Source organism: Felis catus, chromosome E2, assembly GCF_018350175.1.
Source record: "Felis catus isolate Fca126 chromosome E2, F.catus_Fca126_mat1.0, whole genome shotgun sequence".
NCBI classification, from domain to species: domain Eukaryota; kingdom Metazoa; phylum Chordata; class Mammalia; order Carnivora; family Felidae; genus Felis; species Felis catus.
Genome location: NC_058382.1, coordinates 34,965,256 through 34,986,147, shown reverse-complemented (window position 1 = coordinate 34,986,147; position 20,892 = coordinate 34,965,256). Strand labels below are relative to the sequence as shown.

General features: G+C 41.3%; 1 protein-coding gene across 5 annotated transcripts in view; it reads left to right on the top strand.

The window, feature by feature from the left end:
• Positions 1-20,892, top strand: part of CSNK2A2 (casein kinase 2 alpha 2) — a 41,030-nt gene that overhangs the window by 12,781 nt on the left and 7,357 nt on the right. For 4 of the 5 annotated variants that reach the window (XM_023245638.2, XM_023245639.2, XM_045046681.1 and 1 more), the window contains exons 4-11: positions 74-124; positions 9,522-9,581; positions 14,886-14,969; positions 15,765-15,875; positions 16,139-16,240; positions 16,761-16,861; positions 17,666-17,814; positions 19,462-19,555. In XM_023245638.2, the coding sequence (XP_023101406.1) occupies positions 74-124; positions 9,522-9,581; positions 14,886-14,969; positions 15,765-15,875; positions 16,139-16,240; positions 16,761-16,861; positions 17,666-17,814; positions 19,462-19,538 (735 nt within the window). In that variant the 3' untranslated portion in view covers positions 19,539-19,555. Of the gene's footprint in view, positions 1-73; positions 125-9,521; positions 9,582-14,885; positions 14,970-15,764; positions 15,876-16,138; positions 16,241-16,760; positions 16,862-17,665; positions 17,815-19,461; positions 20,318-20,892 lie in introns of those variants that run through there. The other variant, XM_023245640.2, reaches the window with a different exon arrangement.

The window sequence follows — 20,892 nt, the reverse complement described above, 5'->3', positions numbered from 1 at the left end:
TGGATGGGTATGACAGAAGCAAAATACATTTATTGTTTGAATACTTATAAGGCATTACTATTCTCTCTTGCAGTCAAAGACGCCGGCTTTGGTATTTGAATATATCAATAATACAGATTTTAAGGTGCGTATATGCTTTTTCTTTCTGGCATGGCGGTGAGGGGGGGTGGGGAGGTGGCGATAAATACTGTTGATACTTCAGAACACGAGGGGTTCAGGAAAAGTCATGGTGAGATTGGGAATTAACAAATTGGATTCCTTATAGCAGGAGTACAGGATGCAGAAAGTGGGTGGGGTTCTTGCATTTGGTGAAATTACTCATCACCCTTTGCCTTGCTTACTCTGAGAGTAGCTGCTAGTCTAAGCTAATGCCTCATCTATAATACTCCTGTTTTAGACAACATAGTTTTGGGTAGATACTTGATTTGCATAGGAATCTTCCGTTGCTGATAAGTCATAAACAGATATAGGGCTTACATAAAAAGAAGCAACACATGGGATTCAAGCTGTCAGAGTGTGTGTGTTCATGTACACTGTATACAAAGCAAATGACACAAAAAAGCTAGTTAAGAGACACTGTGCTTTAGAAAAACTTTATCTTGGGTTATTTACATTTCTTGTATTTATAATGCAAATTAATTTAGACTTGAAGTGTAATTCCAAAAGCATGGTTTTAAGCTGGTTTTTCATGAGTTTGTTTTTGTTATTATTCAAACACTGAAGCCTTAACTTCTGCCAAGGTTTTGGGGGCCAAACATTCTGGTCACGGTAGAACATAATATGAAAACCAATATAAAAACAAAATAGTGGCATTGATTTTGAGAGGTGTTTGGAGAACTTTTAGGTGATTTATAATTCACTGTCAGTGAATGAAAGGGTTGTGGTTTTATTGTGATGGAAGTTAGGGGCAAAACCAAATCAGCAGTTGAAAGATGCTGGTATTAGGAGTGAAGCTTGTGGGTGAAAATAAAAGAGCTTTATCTCACATTTAATTTTTCTTAGGTAATCACTCTAAAACAACTTTCAGGGTTAATTTGTGGAAAATAAGTAAAAGTGGCTATTACAACTGATAAAACAATAAGCAAGTTTTATATACAGTGTAGCTTTTCCATATGTAACAAGTTCCCTTGTTAATGTGACTCTTCAATTTTTTTTTTTAATTCTTTAATTTAGAAAGAGCCTCTAATGTGACTCCCTAAGGGTGAAATCAATAGTGAACTCATAAAAATAGGATGTATGGGGCACCTGGGTGGCTCAGTCAGTTAAGCATCCAACTCTTGATCTCAGCTCAGGTCTGGATCTCAGGGTCATGAGTTCAAGCCCCACATTGGGCTCTTACTGGGTGGGAAGACTACTTTTAAAAAAAAAAAAAAAAGGAGGGCTACATTTTCCATTAGCGTAGCAGTGCTTAGCTGCTAAAGTAGTACTCTGCTGATCCACAAAGCCAATCACACTTTTGCCATTGAATGACCCAAGTTTATCAAGGTGTACGTATATGAGTGGGAATGTGTATGCATTTCTTAATGAAACCAAACATTTTCCTAAATACAAAAGTTTGAAAGCTGGTCTTAATGAAACTTCATAGCAAAATGCCTAAGTTAAATGCTTCTGCTTCCTTAATAAGTTTTTACCAGTTGTCTAGCCATACATATAAAAATTTCACTTCATCATTTTGTGTTTCTTGAATTGACGCCTGCTCTGTTGATTTAACAGCAGAAATTTTTAACTCCCTGGAGAAATCTTACTTCGTTTACATCTCAACTCTCAAAGAGATGTTTTAATGGCACACATTCTCTAGGAGCTTCCTTTAAAGAGATCGTGGAAGATTAATGTTATTTGAGGCTTGCATATCTGAAAACATTTCTGTTTTATGTTTCCAATTAATGTGCTTGCCATGGCATAGAATTCTGGGTTGTAATTAATAATTTTCTCAGTTTTGAAGAGCTTTTTCCCTTATCAGCCCTGAAGCCATTCTGGTTTCACCTTATGTGATCTGGTTTTGGTTTTGGTTTTTCCTTTGGAAAGCTTTTAGGGTTTTCTCTTCAGCCGCAGTCTGTGAAATTTCACAAAGATGTTCCTTCGAATGGGTCACTTTTATCTTTTGTTCTGTGCACTTGCTGGGCTTTTTCAATCTAGAAACTCACGTCCTTTCATTTTAGAACAATATTTTTAACATTCTTTGATTTTCTTCTCTTCTTTGTTCTCACTTTCTAGAGCTCATTCGAACGTTAGACTTTATTTCTTAGCTCTGTTCTATTCTCTGAACTTTTAAAAGTAGTATCCTGTTCTTTTATGTAATATCTTCTATTTTCTCACTGAGAATATGTGGGCTTTCTCCCCCCCCCCCCCCCCCCCGCATGATGTTTTCTTCTTCATACTCTTTCTCAGTTTTTCTTTCAGATTCCTTTTTTTGTGCATTCTTGTTTTTTGTCTGTTATAGTTGTCTGAAATGGCACGGACTTTGTCTACTCCTGTTTTAGAGGACTGAAATTGCTGATGACGGCTTGTCAACTCCTGTCTTGAGGTGGCGAACCTGGCCACGGGCATCTCAGCCTCCAATGGAGGAGAGCTCTGGGAAAGTTCTGTAGACTTTCACGTAATTCCCTCATTTTTGGTGTGGTGTTTTAAACTTGTTTTCCTGTTTTCAGCTGAATCTGTTTACTCTCTTTCCTTGGTACCTGGGGTCACTGATTCCTGAGCCTTTCTGTAATTGCTTTCATGTGAGATGGTTTGTTTCCGGATCCCCTCCACTTTGGGCAGAAGTTCAGCTTCTTTGGTCTGCTGAGTCAGTTGGACATTTTTTTTCTAGCTTCGAAATGTTGTCATCTCTTCCATTCTCTTAGTTGTGAGTGAATCCCCCCTCCCCCACCAAAAGCCCCATTCCTTTTACTGTTAATTTAGAGGAGCTTCAGGAAGAAGTATAGGGAGGATGTATTTGGTCTGCCGTGTTAAACTGGAGGTCCAGTGAATGTTCAAGCCCTGCCGTTTTAGTCTACTTAGAAGATCACCAAGCAGCAGGTAGCAGAGGTGTATTTCGGAAGAACAGATCATGATGAGACAGTCATTGTCTTTTCCGGGTGGTAGGACAGACCACAGATAGAGAAATCAGTTAGTTTAATGTCCTTTTTATTTTGTCATTGTATCTGTCTTAATTATAAAAGCTTGTTTTTATTTTTTTCATTTTACTGTTAAGTGTATTAATAACTGGACTTAAGGTATCACCCAGGGGAGTTGGTCCCTGGTTTAGCATCCCAGGTGAATCAACAGGGATACAACCTGCAGCCTGTTCTTTTCAGTATTTTTTGTTAACACAATTGATAATAAACTTTTATCTATAATTTCCTTTTATTGCAAACTCTGATTTTGGCTTCAGGATTATATTGGCTTCATAAAATAAGTTGGGTAGTGTTTCCTTTCTAGTCTCTGAAAGTTTATATGAAATAAGGGTTATCTAAGTAGAGGTCTTTTTGGGAGGGAAGGGAAGACTTTGAACTACACTTTTCTTTTTTACTTATTTATTTTTAAAGTTTATTTATTTTAAGAGCACAAGTTGGGGAGGGACAGAGAGAGAGAAGAGTTGGACTCTCAAATGACTGAGCTACCCAGGCACCCCAATAATATTTATTATGAAAGTTGACCACTTTCAATTTTATTTACATAAAGTTAATAGAATTTTCCTAGGGCTTAAAGACTGTAATGTGTTTGTAATTATGTTTTCCTTTACATTTTTGACATTATTTTTGCTTTTTCTCTTTTTTTTAAAAAAGTATCAGTGTTGCTACAGAGGTCTTATTAATATTTTCATGGAACTGGCTTTTGGTTTTGCGCAAATGTTTTTGTTTTTTCTGTTTCATTGTTTCTGCTCCTATCTCAGTTCTTTCTTTCTTCTTCCCTTCTTTGTTGCTTTTCTTTCTTGGGTTTTTACGGTTTTCCCCCTAACTTCTTGAGTTGAAGTCCGCTCATTTCATTTGTTTCTCTCTTGATTTGTGGTGACTGGGCTTTACGTGTGTGCCGCCCCAGGCACCACCTTAGCGGCTGCATGCCGTGATCATGGAGCTCATTTCCATGTAGTTTTCAGATTAGAAGTACAAAGTACTTGTGGATTTGGGTTTTTCTCCCCAAACTTTGTACTTGGAAAAATTTTAAACCTACTAAAAATCGGAAGGAGTGGTCAATTAATACCCTCATGTTATTCCCCTAGATTCACCGGTTGTTAATATTTGCCACATTTGTGGGCGTCTGAGCGCCTGTCAGTTGAGCTTCGGACTCTGATTATGGCTTAGGTCTTGATCCCAGGTTCGTGGGATCGAGCCCAGTGTTCAGCCCTGTGCTGAACATGGAGCCTGCTTAAGATTCTCTCTCTTTCTCCCTCTGCCTCTTTCCACTGCTGGAGTGCTCCTTTCTCTAAACAAACAAAAACCACCTGGGGGGGGGGGGGGTGGAAAACACTTAAAAAAACTAAAAATATTTGCCACATTTGATGTTTTCTTCTCCTCCCCCCCCCCCCCCCCGGCCCTTTATCTCTTTTTACTGAAATCCTCTTAAAGTAAATTGCAGGCATCATGATACTTCACTTCTAGATATGCTAGCACTGGAACTAGGCAGGACCTTTTTCCTACATGACAGTACTATTAGTACAGTTAAGAAATTTAATATCTATGCAATAATGCCACCTAACACACAGTACAGAGTCCCTATTGAGAAGTTTCCCAGTAATTAATTATCCTAAGAATGTCCTTCATAGCTGTATGTTTGTGAATAATATGATGGAGGAACCACTTGTTTTTTTCAAAAAAAATATTCTTTTATTGTTGATTTATAATTTGGCTATCTTTAGGTCCAGAGGAATGTGACCTACATAATGTTGGTTTTTGGAATTTGTTGATGATTGCTTTGTGACTTTAGTACATGGCCATTTTTTTATATCAAGTTTGTTAATTTAGTTCAGATCTTCTATCGTCTTACTCATTTTCCCCTTGATACTTCGTTTTATGAAAGAGCTGGTTTGGTTGATTTCTCCTTGAAATCCTCAGTTATGCTTCATATGTGTCAAAGTGATAATAAAAGATACATAGTGACACTTAAGAAAAAAGAATTTCCAAACAAAGGAATAGGAAAGGCCAGTTTCTAAAAGTGGAATGAACAGTTACAGAACACTCCCAAACTCACCATTTTCTCCAGAAAGTTAAAGTGCCATTTGTGTAAGAAAAAGTTTCTGTTGAGACCTGCTTCTCAGCTTTCTATGCCTTTGGAAGAGTATAAATAAAAACGAATAAAAGGGCACCTGGTGGCTCAGTTGATTAAGCGTCTGATTCTTGATTTCAGCCCAGGTCATGATCTCATGGTTCATGATTTCGAGCCCCACATCAGGCTCTGCACTCAGCACAGAGCCTCCTTGGGAATCTGTCTCTTTCTCTCTCTCTGCCCTTCCCCTATTGGCGCTCTCTCAAAATAGAATAAAAATAAACTTTAAAAAAACGAGTATGCATTTTAAGCAAAATCTATCATTTGGACATTTTAAAGATTGATAAAGCCCCCTGAATAGGCTGCATTTTTTTTTTTTTTTAATTTACATCCAAGTTAATTAGCATTGCAACAATGATTTCAGGGGTAGATTCCTTAATGCCCCTTACCCATTAGGCCATCCCCCCTCCCACAATCCCTCCAGTAACCCTCTGTTTGTTCTCCATATTTAAGAGTCTCTTATGTTTTGGCCCCCTCCCTCTTAAAGTCCTCATATGAGTGAAGTCATATTTGTCTTTCTCTGACTAATTTCGCTTACCATAATACCCTCTAGTTCCATCCACGTAGTTGCAAATGGCAAGATTTCATTCTTTTTGGTTAATAGACTGCATTTGAAAAGGAAGCAGACCCATTTTGCTCTGTAGAGAATTTCTAAGTCACTCCCATAGAAATGGGCCTTCACTAGCTGAGATCTTGAGGCCTTGTTAATGCTGTTAGAGTTTGATACAGAGATCTTCTTTATAAGACATTTTCAGGTCATTAGTCATAACTTTGATTTGCTTAATCAATGATTTGTCCTGCTTCCTTAAATTTCTGAAAATATTAACCTTGGTTTTTATTCTGGATCTTGGGGTTACACATTGATGCCAAAATAGGTGACAACTGCATTAGGCACCTTTCACTTTATATCCCACTCCCCCTGCTTTTTCTTCTCCTTACATGGGGACCCCTGGGATTTCTGGATACAGACCAAGTGAGGTGTGTATGTGAGGGAATCTGCCAGCTGTGTGTGCAGCGTGAGTTTGCTGTGTTGCTGATTCCCACCTGTGACTAGGAACCTTCCTAAAGTGGGTAGTCATCCTAAATGGCAGTCACTGGGGATGGGGAACCTGGTCATGATGCACCTGAGCTGTACCCGCAGTCCAAGGACCTATGGGTATATAGCAAAAATGAGGCCCACGTGGCCATTCCTTTCTGGGCGGTTGTTCTAAACCCAAGGAGATTTGGAGTCTGTTAATCAAATTGACTTTTTTTTTTTTCCATTGTCCTCCTCAGACCTTCACAGGTTAATGAAAAGTCCTAGGAAATTTCCACCTTTAGCCCTTTGGGTAGTCCTCAGATAGCCCTGATTTCTAAAAAAATGCCTGTATTTGAAGCTTTGGAACCAATGTAGGATTGGTGAATAGTCTTCCTCAGCATCTTTGTAATATTCTGAGAAGCATAGGCCTGCTTTGTTTTTGATAAGTCACTTATTTTATAAAAATATAAGCAAAGCTAACTTCCTGCTGACAATTTGCCATTGGACACAGCTGGGTAAGAAGAATGGAGGAAAAGTGTGGCTCATGTGAACTTTCCCTTTATAACTTGTCATAGACTCTTCGGACTTGTATTTCCTGGGAAACCATTTTAATTTTGTTCCACCGGTGAACATCATCGAAGACAAATGTTCATCAACTGCCTTCTGGGTACAAGCTGAGAACCACCATTCATGGGGTGGGGTGTATACAGGGTATGCTATTCCACTGTTCGGTTATCTTAGCACTTAGACTGTGGACCAGGTTGTACAGTGGCTTCTTGCATATTTGCAGGAGGGAGAGCAAAGAAGTTGAGTCACCAAGTTGGTGACTACCACCGGCCCCAGAACCCGTTTTTCCCTACCAATGTATGCACCTGATATGTGCGGGCGCTGGCATGAGACTTGAGGGGTGAGCAGAGGGGAGCAGCCTCTTGGTGCTCACAGCCAGGTTAGAGAACCTTAGGTCACTGCTAGTATCTGAGTAGGGAGCATCAACTCCGGGGACGCTGCTGCTGTCACTGTCCTCTGAACACCCCAGCGGACATTAAGTAGCACGGGTTCAGAGAAGGAAGGGACCACTGTTAGCTTTGTAGAGAGTAGATGGGATGGGCTTACTTATAGGCCAAGGGAGAGGGGCGGGATGTTAGAGATTTGGGAGGAGGTGGGGACACTGGAGAAGGAAGAATGGAGGAAGCAACCAGGTTTATTTGGTCTGAAATGGAGACAGAGCTGTGAAAGTTAGTCAGAGCCAGACTGTGGACCCTACTGAGTCCTAAATTTTAGTCCCAGGTGGTAAAATGTAACATGTAGTTGGGTCTCCTCCTATCCTAAGCTCCTGAGAAATGAGAGTAAATGTCGGCCTGTCATTCAGGACTCTGTAATGTATTAGGCCTAATACATTCATTCATCTAGTGTTTTTTGTATTACGTAAAATTGATATTGGTTGGAGTAGCTAGAAGTACTATGTTGGCGGTCCAAGGACATTTATTATTATTATGCCTTATACCATTTGCACAGATGCTTGGTATAGATATCACGTGATACAAGAGGAATGCCTTCCACAGACAAAAATCCAAATGATAAAATAGCCCATATTTGTTTTCTGGAAATAAAATATTCCAGCCCCCTCTGAGGGTTAGAAAATGCTCGCTTCACTGTCACAGTCTATTTATTGACATGAGGTTCAACTTAGTGCGTCTCTGGGAGGGATCTCCCAGAGGAGAGCTGGGAGAGCTCCTCCCAAGGAGGAGCTGATTTGACACCCAAAGAGATAGTATCTTTAGCCTGTGTCCATCCATACTGGTGCTGGGACGCTGTCTGCAAAGTCTTCCCTGCCATGTGGAGCTGGGGGACAACAGAACGCTTGGGTGTTTAGCTCCTGAGCAGAAGTGGTGGCGTGTTGGTGCCATGTGCCCGGATACTTTCCTTCCCACCCCAGGTTAGTTTCCAGTAGCGGAGCAGCTCCCAGCTCCGCGGGTGTCCCGGTCCGTGTGTCCTCATTCCCTGTGCTGCGCTGAGCCAGCTGCTCCCGGAGACTGATGAAGTCAGATATTCTTGCCAAGCTGGGGGGGAGAATTACTCTCAGTTATTAACAGGGAAAAACAAGTCCTGGTGTTCTTAGATGTTAAATTTGATTCTTGGCAGATTGTTTTTCTTAATCTTTTTGAACAGGGGTTATATTTATGTGGATCTAAAATTATAAAATGGTATGTGATTAAAAGTCTTATTTCCCTGAGCCCCAGCAGTCCATCCCCCACATGCATACATGTGAAACCATGTTTTATTAAGGTCTTCATATCATTCGTATGAATGCAAACAAATAAGGATGTGTAGTTTGGCTTTCCCCTCTTCCACAGACACGTTATATAGGCTGGTCACTGCTCGTTAGAGAGTTTCCCTCCATTGCCTGAGTCTTCCAATAAAGAAACAAAATAAGTTTAATAAAGGTGCACTGATTAGTTTTATAGACAGTGCTGCTTTGGACTGATGGGGAAAGAGCTCTGCTTGGAATTGATTACCAAAAATAATAGTATAGTTTCTGATGAGGTTCTGTGATGACTCTAATGAACCTGGATGTATAAATGCTACTCTGTCTCCTAGAAATTGAAATTTTGAAAAAACTCAGAGTGGGTGTTCCTTTGGATTATTGGTAATGAGAACTCTTTCATGTGTCCTTTTTGCCTGGAGTCATTTTCACTTCCTGTCACTCTTCTTTTTTTTTCCTCCAGCATCTCACTCCCCTGCTCCTCTCCTAAGCCTCTTACCATCTCCAAGGGCTATCGCAGTCACTTTCCTCCTGTTTCTGTGAGCAGATACACTCATGAGATGTGGCCACTTGCCACATGGGCTGATGAAATTCTTCAAGTCCTGCTCTCTCCACTTAGTTCTCTACAGCACACTGTGCTGCTATGCTATGCTTGTAGTAAGAATATGAGGACAGTTGGACAACTTGGACTTCGTTTCCGTAATAATAATTGTGGGTGTTGAAATCCTGGAGCATTAAACAAGTTTTTAAAAGATCCATGTTGGCTTGAATGTTTCCCTTGGAATTCCTTTTTTTTTTCTTCCCCTTAATAAGAGACTGAAGTATCAGACCCTCATCTTTGGTCTTTGTCCCCATTTGTTCCAGATCAGATGGTAAAAATTCCTGGGATTCTTTAGGGACTTAAGTACTAAGTTTATAGAGAATGGTGACCAATGTTTGGGATGACAAGATATGATGAGACTAAATTAACTTTCTGTTTTCTGAAATCTGTTTCAGCAACTATACCAGATCCTGACAGACTTTGATATCCGGTTTTATATGTATGAGCTGCTTAAGGTAAGTGACATTCATAATAAGCAGTGGATTTTTTCAGGTCTATTCGTTAAAAGAGAAGTTTTTGGGGGGACAAAGAGATCTCAGACTCTTTCTTGATACTTAGAGAATTTAGTGAAGTGGGAGTTTTCTTGTTGTTGTTTTTTAACTTACACTGAGATCTCTGTTGCAGGATCTTTACATAGAAACTTTCTCAGTGGAACTGAGAAAGATGGCCAAGTCAAGAGATACTAGGGACATTATACCAGAAATCAGAACCTCCTTCATAGCTTTTATTGGCCCTTGGGTTTTCTTTTTGCTGCTTAATTAATACTATTGGTTTTCACTGTATAACAAATCACCCCAAACTTAATGATTTTTTTTAAAAAATCTGTGGGTTAGCTGGATGAGTCTTTTGGTCTGGGTCACCTTGACTAGAGCACATTGGTCCAGGATGGCCTCGTTTACATATCTGGGATGGCAGCTGGAATACCTCAAGGCTTGTCCTCCAGGGATTTCGTCTAGGCTGCTTCTTCCCATGGTAGTCTCTGTCTTCTTAATAGCATGAGAGGGCAAAGTTTGATGTGTAAGCACTTCTCAGGCTTCTGCTTGTATAAATATCTACTAAATGCCCTGTTGGCCAAAGCAAGTTATGGGCCAGGCCCGGATTCAAAGGGTGGAGAGGTAGACTATTTGATGGGAAGAGCATTGAAGTCACAGTGTGGAGGGAATGCGTACTGGGATGGTAGGCATTTTCGGCCTTCTTTATCTTGCCATCTCTCATAATCCCCTTCCCAACCTACTCTTTGGCCCTGACTAACCTTGACGCGCAAGAAGAGGTGATGGATGGTCCGTCTTTCTAGGAGACTTAGTAATCCCAAGATGGAAATTCTGAAACACTAATGGTTGATGGAGGAATGTTTTTTTGGTTTGCTTGTTTGTTTTAGTTTTTTTAGTCTAGGTAAACACTTAGGTAAAGAATTCTAAAAAGCTTTGTAAAATGGGATAGACGAATGGTTCCTAAGTTGTTTGGGGTCATGGATCACTAGGAAAACATAAAACCTCTCCAAAATGCCTGTATACATATACAGTGTTACCTAAAGTCTTATGGGGGTTGTGGGTCTCAATTCAAGACCTCTGAAAGAGTAGAGATGACTGAGTTACTGGCATTATTGAAGAAAATTGCCAAGGTTGAGTTTTGATGGGATTGCGAACAGTTGCTTGAACAAAATCCCAAATTAAGGCGAAGCTTTAGGAAGTGGGACTTTGAAGAACTGGCTGTGGGAAGTGAATGTGTTTTCTTATAAGCACTTGCACAAACCACTTGTCATTGGTACCAAGGTGGTGGATTTAGGTGGATCACTCTTACAACTGATGGGTCTTTCTTTTATCAGTAAGATCAGAAACATGTGAGGGTAGAGCTGGGTTTATCACACCTTTCTCCATGTCCTCTCCAGACCAGAACGAAGGCCTTGGTAGGAAGAGGTTTGCAGTGTTGTGGTCTTGTGAGCTCTCAGGCTTAGCTCCTTTCCTGGAGACCCTTTCCAGAGAACGCCATGCATTCACCCTATGAGAGCTATAATCCAAATCTGTCACTTGGTTATTTTTTTTAAGTAAGGGGTTAAGATTTTTGTGGTTTTCACTTAGTGCACACCAAAGGTGAAGATTTATAACCCAGCACAGTTGTCCTTAGATCGGGTGAAGACATCCCAGTGGCACAGGTCTTCGCAGGCTGGTCATTCAGGTGGTTCTCTGTGTCTGATGTCCCTAGCAGCTAGGCAGTAAGGGCTTGCTTTCTGTTAATGTGGCACACAACCCCAGATGAAGCTTGAAAAATGCCTTTCATGCTTAATGGTCAGATAATATCAGATTCTAAACTGAAATAACTTCCCCAAGGAATCTAAAAGCATGTCAGTAACTCCACAGGGAGTCTGACCAGTGAAGTTGGCAAAAGAATTCTCTTACTGTACTTGTTCAACTTTTGCTTTCCTCAGATATTTCTCACATCCCAGGTATTATGATCCTAATTAGTTCATTCCTTTGGGTGAAGACCAAGCAAAATAACAGAATCAACACTTGCTAAATTTTCTCTTCGGGTAAAAAAAAAAAAAATGGGGATAGGGTAGGGGAAATATGTAGCTTCTCCCAAAAATGTAGAAGAAACTGAGGCTGAGGGCTATTGAGTCGTTGCTGGGTACACTGTCTGGTCTCCTGATTCGGATCCAGGGAGGTCTGTCCTCAGGAGCCCTGGTTTCAGAAAACATTGCCACAAAGCCACTGTGGAATCTTGCTACAACTGTTTTTGTGAAACAAAACAAAGAAAAAAGTTAAATTGAAGTAGAAGCTCCATAAATGAACAATTCTTAAGTGTGCAGGTTTTTGGATTTCACATAAGTAAAACCTTCACCCAGATATATGTGGTACTATGCTGTCCATTATAGTAGCTGTTGCCCACAGGTAGCTACTTAAATTTTAATTTCAATTTAAAGTTCCTTTGCTTAATCACAGTAGCCACAGTTTGTTTATTCAGTAGCCTCATGTGGCTAGTAGCTGCCATATTGGACAGTGCAGATATTTAGAATATTTCTGTCATTGCAGAAAGTTCTGTTGGACAGGGCTGGTCAAGAATATTATGAGTACACCAAAAGGTCTCATGTGTCCCTTCTCTTCAGGATCCCCTCCTCTACCACCAAGTTTAGTTTTGCCTGTTTTAAACCTACATATAAGAAACATCATACCCTGTGTCTGGGGAAAGCAAGATTTGCTTGTTCCCAGAATACCAATCCTAGGGATCATTTTCGGACTTACGCACTCTCTCCTATGTAAAAATGCCTAGTCCAGTTCTCAACCAAGTCAATTTGGCGATATGTGGAACCACTTTTGGTTGTCACAGTTTGGAGGAGTGCTACTGGCATCTGGTCGGAAGAGGCCAGGGAGCCTCGTAAACATCCTGCCCTGCACAAGACTGCTCCCCACAACCGGGAATTCCCCGGTCCAACACGTCAGTGGTGCTGAGGTTGAGAAACCCTAATTTTGTCCCTAGGAAAACTCTGCCAAGAGCACTCAGTGCCGAGCACATAGTAGGTACCACAAGATGATGGATGGCTGCAAGTATTGTTACCCAGGGAATAACATTTGAGTGGGCTGCAGTGCTTTTTGAGACCAGCCAAAGTGCCCAATTTGAAATTTATGAAAATAGATACTATGTTAGAAAAGGAGATTTAGAGCAAATTTTTGCATTCTTGAACACCAAAGACAAACTGCCTGAAGAAAAAACGGGCAAAAGATTTGAATCAACATTTGTCCGAAGAAAATAGAGGATGACGAGTAACACCTGAAATGTTCAACTTTGATGACTCATTAAGAAAATACAATTCAGGGGCGCCTGGGTGGCGCAGTCGGTTAAGCGTCCGACTTCAGCCAGGTCACGATCTCGCGGTCCGTGAGTTCGAGCCCCGCGTCAGGCTCTGGGCTGATGGCTCGGAGCCTGGAGCCTGTTTCCGATTCTGTGTCTCCCTCTCTCTCTGCCCCTCCCCCGTTCATGCTCTGTCTCTCTCTGTCCCAAAAATAAATAAAAAACGTTGAAGAAAAAAAAAAAAAGAAAGAAAGAAAATACAATTCAAATCCACAATGAGATCCCACTTCAAACCTGTCAGAATGGTCGTAATTAGATGAACCAATGACCAGCATTGGCGAGGATGTGGAGAAAGAAGCCTTCATACGTTATTGATGGGAATGTAGAATGGAGCAGGCATTTTGGAAGACATTTAGGACATTCTTGAAAAGTCTGATGTAAACTAACATACAGCACAGCACATCCACCCCTAGGAATCTGCATAAAAGAAATGAAAGCCTATGCCCTCTCAAAGACCTGTGCATGAATGTTCATAATAGCTAACAACTGGAAATAGCTCTGATGTCCATCGACTAGTGCGTCCGCACAGTGGAGTACTACTCAGCAAGAAGAAAGTAACGGATGAATCTCAGCAACCTGCTGAGCGAAAGAAGATAGACAAAGTGCTGTATATTGTATTTTTCACTTAATGAACATCCAGAAAAGACAAATCCATAGTAACAGCAGGTTTGTGGTTAAGGCTGAGGTAGGGAGCAAATGGGAAATGAGATTGATCACAGGCAAGCTAAAGGGAAATTCTTGGGAAGATGGTGAAGACTGGATTATGGTGATAGTTGTACAACTCTATAAATGTGCTAAAAAAAAAAAAAAAGTATTGTACAGTTAAAAATCTTACCTGCATATCATTCATCTTTTAGGAAGGAATATCCTCCCTTAGAGTAGAAATATAACGTAGTAATATCCTTCCTTAGAGTAAAAATGTAATGTTTTTTTTTTAATTTTTAAAATGCTTATTATTTATTTTTGAGAGAGAGAATGAGACAGAGCATGAGTGGGGGAGAGCAGACAGAATCCAAAGTAGGCTCCAGGCTCCGAGCAGTCAGCACAGAGCCCAATGCAGGGCTCGAACTCATGAACCATGAGATCATCATCTGAGTCGAAGTCGGACACTTAGCCGACTGAGCCACCCAGGCGCCCCCAGAATATAATTCTTAAAGGCCAACTGGCTCAGGGATTGTTTTTAAATTACTTTTTTAATGTTTATTTTTGAGAGAGAGAGAGAGCGAGCTAGCGAACAAGTGGGGGAGGGGCAGAGAGAGAAGGAGACACAATTTGAAACAGGCTCCAGGCTCTGAGCTGTTAGCACAGAGTCCGACATGGGGCTTAAACCCACAAACCTTAAGATCATGACCTGAGCAGAAGTCAACGCTTAACCGACTGAGCCACCCAGGCACCCCTCGGGGATTATTTTTGAGGGAAAGTACTAATACTAGAATACTTGTTAATCTCAAAAATCCACATGGGGCACTTGTCTAAAACATAAGCCATGTTGAACAATACGTTTAGATACCATTCTTCGTGTTCACAGGGACTCTTGGCGTGGCATTTGAACCCCCTATGAGAAGTGACTCTAGTGGGTTTCCCAGATCTGTTTTTAAACCCATTGAATTAGACTAACAGGCTGATGTATGATTTCTGAGTCTAGGTGGCTGGTAAAATGTTACCAACTACAAGTAGGAGGAGTGTCCAAAGTGTCTCTGTCTCCTTTTTAACATAGCCCCCTTTCCACCAGCTGCCAGCATAGAGGGCAGAGAGCAAGGGATATCTTCTGAGCGTGTTTATTCTCATCTGTTACAGACAGTAAGCTGCACTTTAGGAGATACTCAAGTCAAGCTATCACAAATAAGAATATGCTTGCATTGGGAATTGGTAGACGGTTTGCTTATTTTTCTCTGTGCTTTCTTATCTAATAGGCTCTGGATTACTGCCACAGCAAGGGAATCATGCACAGGGATGTGAAACCTCACAACGTCATGATAGATCATCAACAGAAAAAGGTACCGTTGCAGCCAGGCAGCAACAAGTCTTTCCTTGAAGGCTTACCGCCGACCAAAATGCTGGCCAGTACTGAGGTGGTACTGGAGACCCATGCTGTTTTCTTTGGCGGGCTTCTGTTACTTCTTAGTCTCCAGGGTTGCTTTCTACTTTGCATAAGTATAGTACACAAGGAAAGTCGACAGCTGAACCTAACTATAGTCCCTTGTTTATTTTGGTCATGGTTTTCTGGAGGACCCTGCAAAGAAACTAGAGCTGATGGTTTCTACTTCATTTAATGACCCTCAGACCAATCTGCCTGGCCTCAAAAGTACACTTGGGTCCCTCCTTATTTTGATATTCAGTTCTGGTTGTCCCTGATAGATGAGTAAATGAATCAGTTACTTAGATTAATGAGAAGCTGGAGCAGTGCTTTGATCCTGGACTGGGGTTGTATGTCCCCAACCCTTTCCATTGTGGCTAGAACTTATAATGGAAGCTATTAATGATAGGGGAATGTGTTATACATGGAAGTGCTATGGAGACAGAAAGAAAAGCTTCAGTTTTATTGATCTAAAGAGAATGAGAAGCCCAGGATAATTTAAATTTTCAAAAAGAAAAAGCAAATAGGATTTTGAGTGCTCTGCTCTAGAAATGACCTCTTCCACAGTTGCTGAAAGTGTAATTTTTGCCAGTGCACTTGCTGACATTTTTTGTGTGGCCCACGTAATTGTTAGCCAGTGTGATGGGGCCTGGTTCCAAGGCACAGGAGTCTAGAACTACATGCTTTACATGTTTGATTTCTGTCTTGTTTGTAGCTGCGACTGATAGACTGGGGCCTGGCAGAGTTCTACCACCCTGCTCAGGAGTACAATGTCCGTGTAGCCTCGAGGTACTTCAAGGGCCCTGAGCTCCTCGTGGACTATCAGGTAAAACTGTTAGCCAAGCACCTGTGCATTCAGGGTGTATTGCCTTAGTGCTTCTCCCCGTTTGCTGTTTATTTAGCAGTTTGGATATATTGAAAACCCCACCCAAAGTGATAATTTCAAATTTTTCTCAATGACTTTTTTTTTTTTTTTTTTTGCTTCGAATTGTAAAATATGTGCAAAGGTCACCCTGAAGACTAGAAATTCAGATCTGAAAAATGCGTTTGTAACACCCTTCCCTGACAGGCCAACCTTATTTTCCTCAGATGTATGATTACAGCTTGGACATGTGGAGTTTGGGCTGTATGTTAGCAAGCATGATCTTTCGAAAGGAGCCCTTCTTCCATGGACAGGACAACTACGACCAGGTGAGCAAACACTAACTAGCCCCTCCCTGTGTAGGGGCAGAAGCCGAGAAAATGGAGTACTTTGACAGGGGTGATACCCTTGAGCCACTAAATATCGTTGAGTGTCTGCACATAAGTTTTCCTTCAGGGTAAAGAATTTCATGAAATTTTGTCTGTGGTTACCAGGTCCCCAAACATAACAGATAAAGCGATATTATGCCCAACTTCCAGAGTGAGTCTGTGAAGTCATGCACTCCTTGTCTAAATAAAACTAGATTCTAGTCCTTAGGTGATGCCTCTTGTAATCGTCAGCTTCTAGATTATTGTCATAAGTTGTTACCATTTTAAAGGCAGTTTGGAAATTTGCTTTCTGTGAACATCGTGTCCTTGTGTCTGCCGCTGTCAGCCCCTGGCTCCAGTCTGTATCTGGTGTCTGGAGGTAGAGTGATGTGGAAGTCCCCCTAACTCCTTGGGATAGCACCTCACAGGCTGGCAGTGAGCCCTGTGCTCAGTGATTTGGTCAGTTTGTTTTGTGTTTCAGCTTGTTCGCATTGCCAAGGTTCTGGGTACAGATGAGCTGTATGGCTATCTGAAGAAGTATCACATAGACCTAGATCCGCACTTCAACGATATCCTGGGACAGTAAGTAAGAGAGAGGGAGAGAGAAAGAGGGTTTTACCCCATTTCAAAAGTGGGAGTGTTGGCTGAAATCGCTGGCTAATCCTAGCAGAATTGAAATACACTTCTTTATTCCCGTGTGTATTTTTTTTTAACTTGTTTTTTGAGAGTATTTGGGCAGTGTTTACATGTGTCTTTCGATTATTGTACTTCTCCAAGAGATAGTCTGTCAATCAGTAAAAAATTGAAGACAAAATCCTGTTACAGAAACCAGCTTTCTGGTACAGCATGTGCTTATTTTAGAAAGCTGTGATTCTTCTAGGAGTAAGACTGTTACGGTTTTTCTTGTTCGGTGTAATGGATTTTCCACAAGATAGCAAATTTGAAAGCATATTTTCAGGTACAGTGCAGTAGTGTTGAAAAGTAATTGTGTTGACAATATTCAAACAGTGGTTTATGGAACCTCTATGTTTCTGAGGCTAGCTCTCTAAATATTTCTGCTGAACAACAAAAATAACTCCCATCACCTCTGTGCCTCACCAAAATTGACTAAAAGGCTGAGGCATAAAAAGTGATCTAGAAAGGTGCCACAAACTAAATCAGATGTAGAAGTTAGAGCTAATTTTATTTATCAGTCATAGAGCACAGTTTTTATTTTAGGATGCTGCGAGTGTATCTGTGCGGGGGTGGGACAGGTACCAGCGAGAATGAGGTTTCACAAGCTTGGAATCAGTGCATTATTCTAAGATTTTGTTGGCTTTAGCCCTAATGCGTCAGGATCCTTGTTGAATTTAATCTCAGAATACTATTGCTTCCCTTTTTTCTCAGACATTCACGGAAACGCTGGGAAAACTTTATCCATAGTGAGAACAGACATCTCGTCAGCCCCGAGGCCCTAGATCTTCTGGACAAACTTCTGCGATACGACCATCAGCAGAGACTGACTGCCAAAGAGGCCATGGAGCACCCGTACTTCTGTGAGTCTCCAGGGACTGTTTTCAGGGGCATAACTTACTAAAGGAAAAATACTTCTCTTCATCTTTGAGATCAGTCAAGAGAATTCTAGGTATTTGTATTGAATCGTCCTTAGAATTTGGCCTCATTAGTTCTAGACCGTTGAGACAACTTTGCAGTTGCTCTGCAGAGGGGTTTGCTTGTTCACTGCCTTAGCTCCCTCGAGTCCGGGAGGGACTATTCCCTGTGGCCCTGAGCTTATAGATCACAAGTATCTAAAATTTGTTTTCAAGTGTATATATTTGTATGGAAACCTAACCGAAGGTATTCTTCCCTTCAAAAACCAAGTAGTTAGTTAAAAGTGATAAGGTGACTGTAGTGTATCTTCAAAGAAGGAAATGAGTTAAATAAACAAAAGGAATTTGAGGAAAGGAAAGCAGGTATGGAAGGACTGCACTAAAATCTCACCTGCGTTAAAGAATTTTTAGGTCTCACTTCAAAGTGTGTGTATGTATTCAGTGCATGTGGTTGCTTATTGTCTGCATGCATACAGGCCTCCCCACCCCCACCGATAAAGATGTCTCCAACAAACTTTCCCCTTAATTGTTGGCGACGTGAGATGATTTAGTCCAGGCACAGAGGAGACTGGGGATGAAGGTTACAGGACCCGTCTCTGTTCACTCTCTGAATTGAGAAGAAAACCTTCAGCCTGTCTGTTGCTTGGCCAGTATGCTGTCTTCCCTTCTCCCCTCCTCCCCCTAAGATTAAACAAATCTTACCTGAAGAAAATAAATCTTGAACCTCTTGGCCTGTAAGCATTAGTAGACAGCAAATTGAAAGGTTTTACCCTTTGGTCTTCTAGACCTCAGACAAGTGCAACTCAGATGTCCTCTTTCCAATTTCTGGCACAGGAAGCCGTTTTTACCCTTTGAGTTAAATTGAACTAAGAATTCCAGTGTTTTATAGTAAGTAATTTGTGATTTATTTGCTTTTCTGAATACACATCTTTTGTAAGAAAAAAAAATGTTTCAAATGACTGTTGCTTAAAATTGATAGGCCTTCTAATGGCTCTTTTCATTCTCCCTTTGCTCCAAAGTACTCATTAGCACACATGATTTGAAGAAATTGGGGGTTGGATATGACAGTATTCAAGGAAAAGAACACATAAGAAAATAAGTAGTAATTTTGAACAGTGGGAAGTTAGTGAGTCTGGGCCTCTGTTTTCCATGGGCCTCAGAGATTGAACTTGCCTTCTGAGGGAAGTGTTAGGAGTTGACTCTAAGAGCAAATTCCCCTGATCATTTTTCAATGTCTGATTTTTCTATAACCTTAGATCTGTAATTTGTTTTTATTTTTTAATTTTTAAAAAAGTTTATTAGTGCGGGGAGAGGGAGAGAGAGAATCCTAAGCAGGCTCCACACTGTCAGTGCAGAGCCCAATATGGGGCTCAGACTCACGAAACTGAGCTCATGACCTGAGCCGAAACCAAGAGTCAGACGCTTAACCATCTGAGCCACCCAGGCACCCCTAGTTCTGTGATTTCTGTTGCCCTTCTGACTCTGTCTTCCCTGTCAGTCTGTCTATGTCACCGTGGAAGGGGTTTTGTCATGATGGTGTCTCCCACACCTACCAGCCCTGATTCAGCTGACTTCTGTCCTGTTTCCTTGCAGACCCCGTGGTGAAGGAGCAGTCCCAACCTTGTGCAGACAACGCTGTGCTTTCCAGTGGCCTCACGGCAGCCCGGTGAAGTCTGGAAGGCGACGGGTAATGCGGCATTGATGCTTGCCAATAAAATCAACCAACCAAACACAAATCTTGAAGGAAACTACAATGTGATAAAAAGAAGTTCTAGTCATTCCTTCTAAATGCAAAGAAGAGTAAAGACCTAAATGTCAAAAAGAAAGAAAGAAATTCCCCAGTACTAGTTACTACAGGGAGCCACCATTCTGGCAGTGTGACGATGCACATAGTTCAGGATCTGAGGGAACACTCCCTTTGGAATGCATGGGAGATGAGAGACTCGGAGTTGTTGTGCATTTGCGTTTATTTAACAGGAGACCGCTGTTGAATTAACCTGTTCAGTCAACAAGCTCTGAATATCTGACTTCCTATCTATTCCACTGTGGTCTGGGTTTCCTTTGGTGAGATTCAGGCTCAAGTTTTAGCAAAATGTCAGCAGTCTATACTGACACACCAGCCTCATTTACGAAAAGGAGATATTAAAACAGTGACAGTATTTTTTTTTTAAGCTCTTTTACAAATTCATGTTTTATGTATTTTTTTATGACATGAGCTCTCTAGGAAATGTACCTCATCCCTGCAGTTTTCTTCTAAGTGTATTCATTTGGGAGCAAACTGCAGCCACTCTCACAAGGGTCCCCTTTGCTGTCAGAAGGCATCACTTTAAACCTTGTGACGCTGTGTCCAGGGCCGTCTGTCTCCTCAAAAGTTTGATGCAAAGTGCATAACTTGGAGCTCACTGTAACCTTTGTTGATTTGCCTAACCATAAAACCTTGTTGCTGTTTTTTCTGTGTAGCCTTTTTTTTCCTTTTGCAGCCTTGTAAGGAAAGCCTCACCATTTCCCAGCACATACATCCGTGTGTGTGTGTGTGTGTGTGTGTGTGTGTGTGTGTGTGTGTGTGTGTGTGCGCCTGTTTTAACACACCTCTCTGAAAGAGACTTTTTGGTCACAACCATAGTGAAAGCTGGAAAGTCAGTCTTCAGGCAGGCTGGGGAGGGAGAGAAACATCCTATTAGAATGTATTTAGGAAAGACCTGTTGGGTCAGAAAAATGTATTCTCCCCAACCCCCCTTTTTGCCTCGTTTTATCCTCATGAGAAGCAGTTTCCCTCTGTAATCAGGGTTACCTGCGTTTTTAAGCTCTGAGAGGTACCACGTGAATGTGATGGCAAAGCTGAGTCTTTCTCACTTGCAGGGACAGGTTGTGTGCAGGGCCAGCCCACTCCCAGGGATGAGCAGAGCATCATGCGAGGAGGGGCTTGGTGAGGATTTGGAGCACATAGAGCAAGTGTCAACGCTTGGGACCCATGGCACTAGCCTTCATGTTAGCAAAGGAAGCTAGATTCTGCTTTAAAAAGTA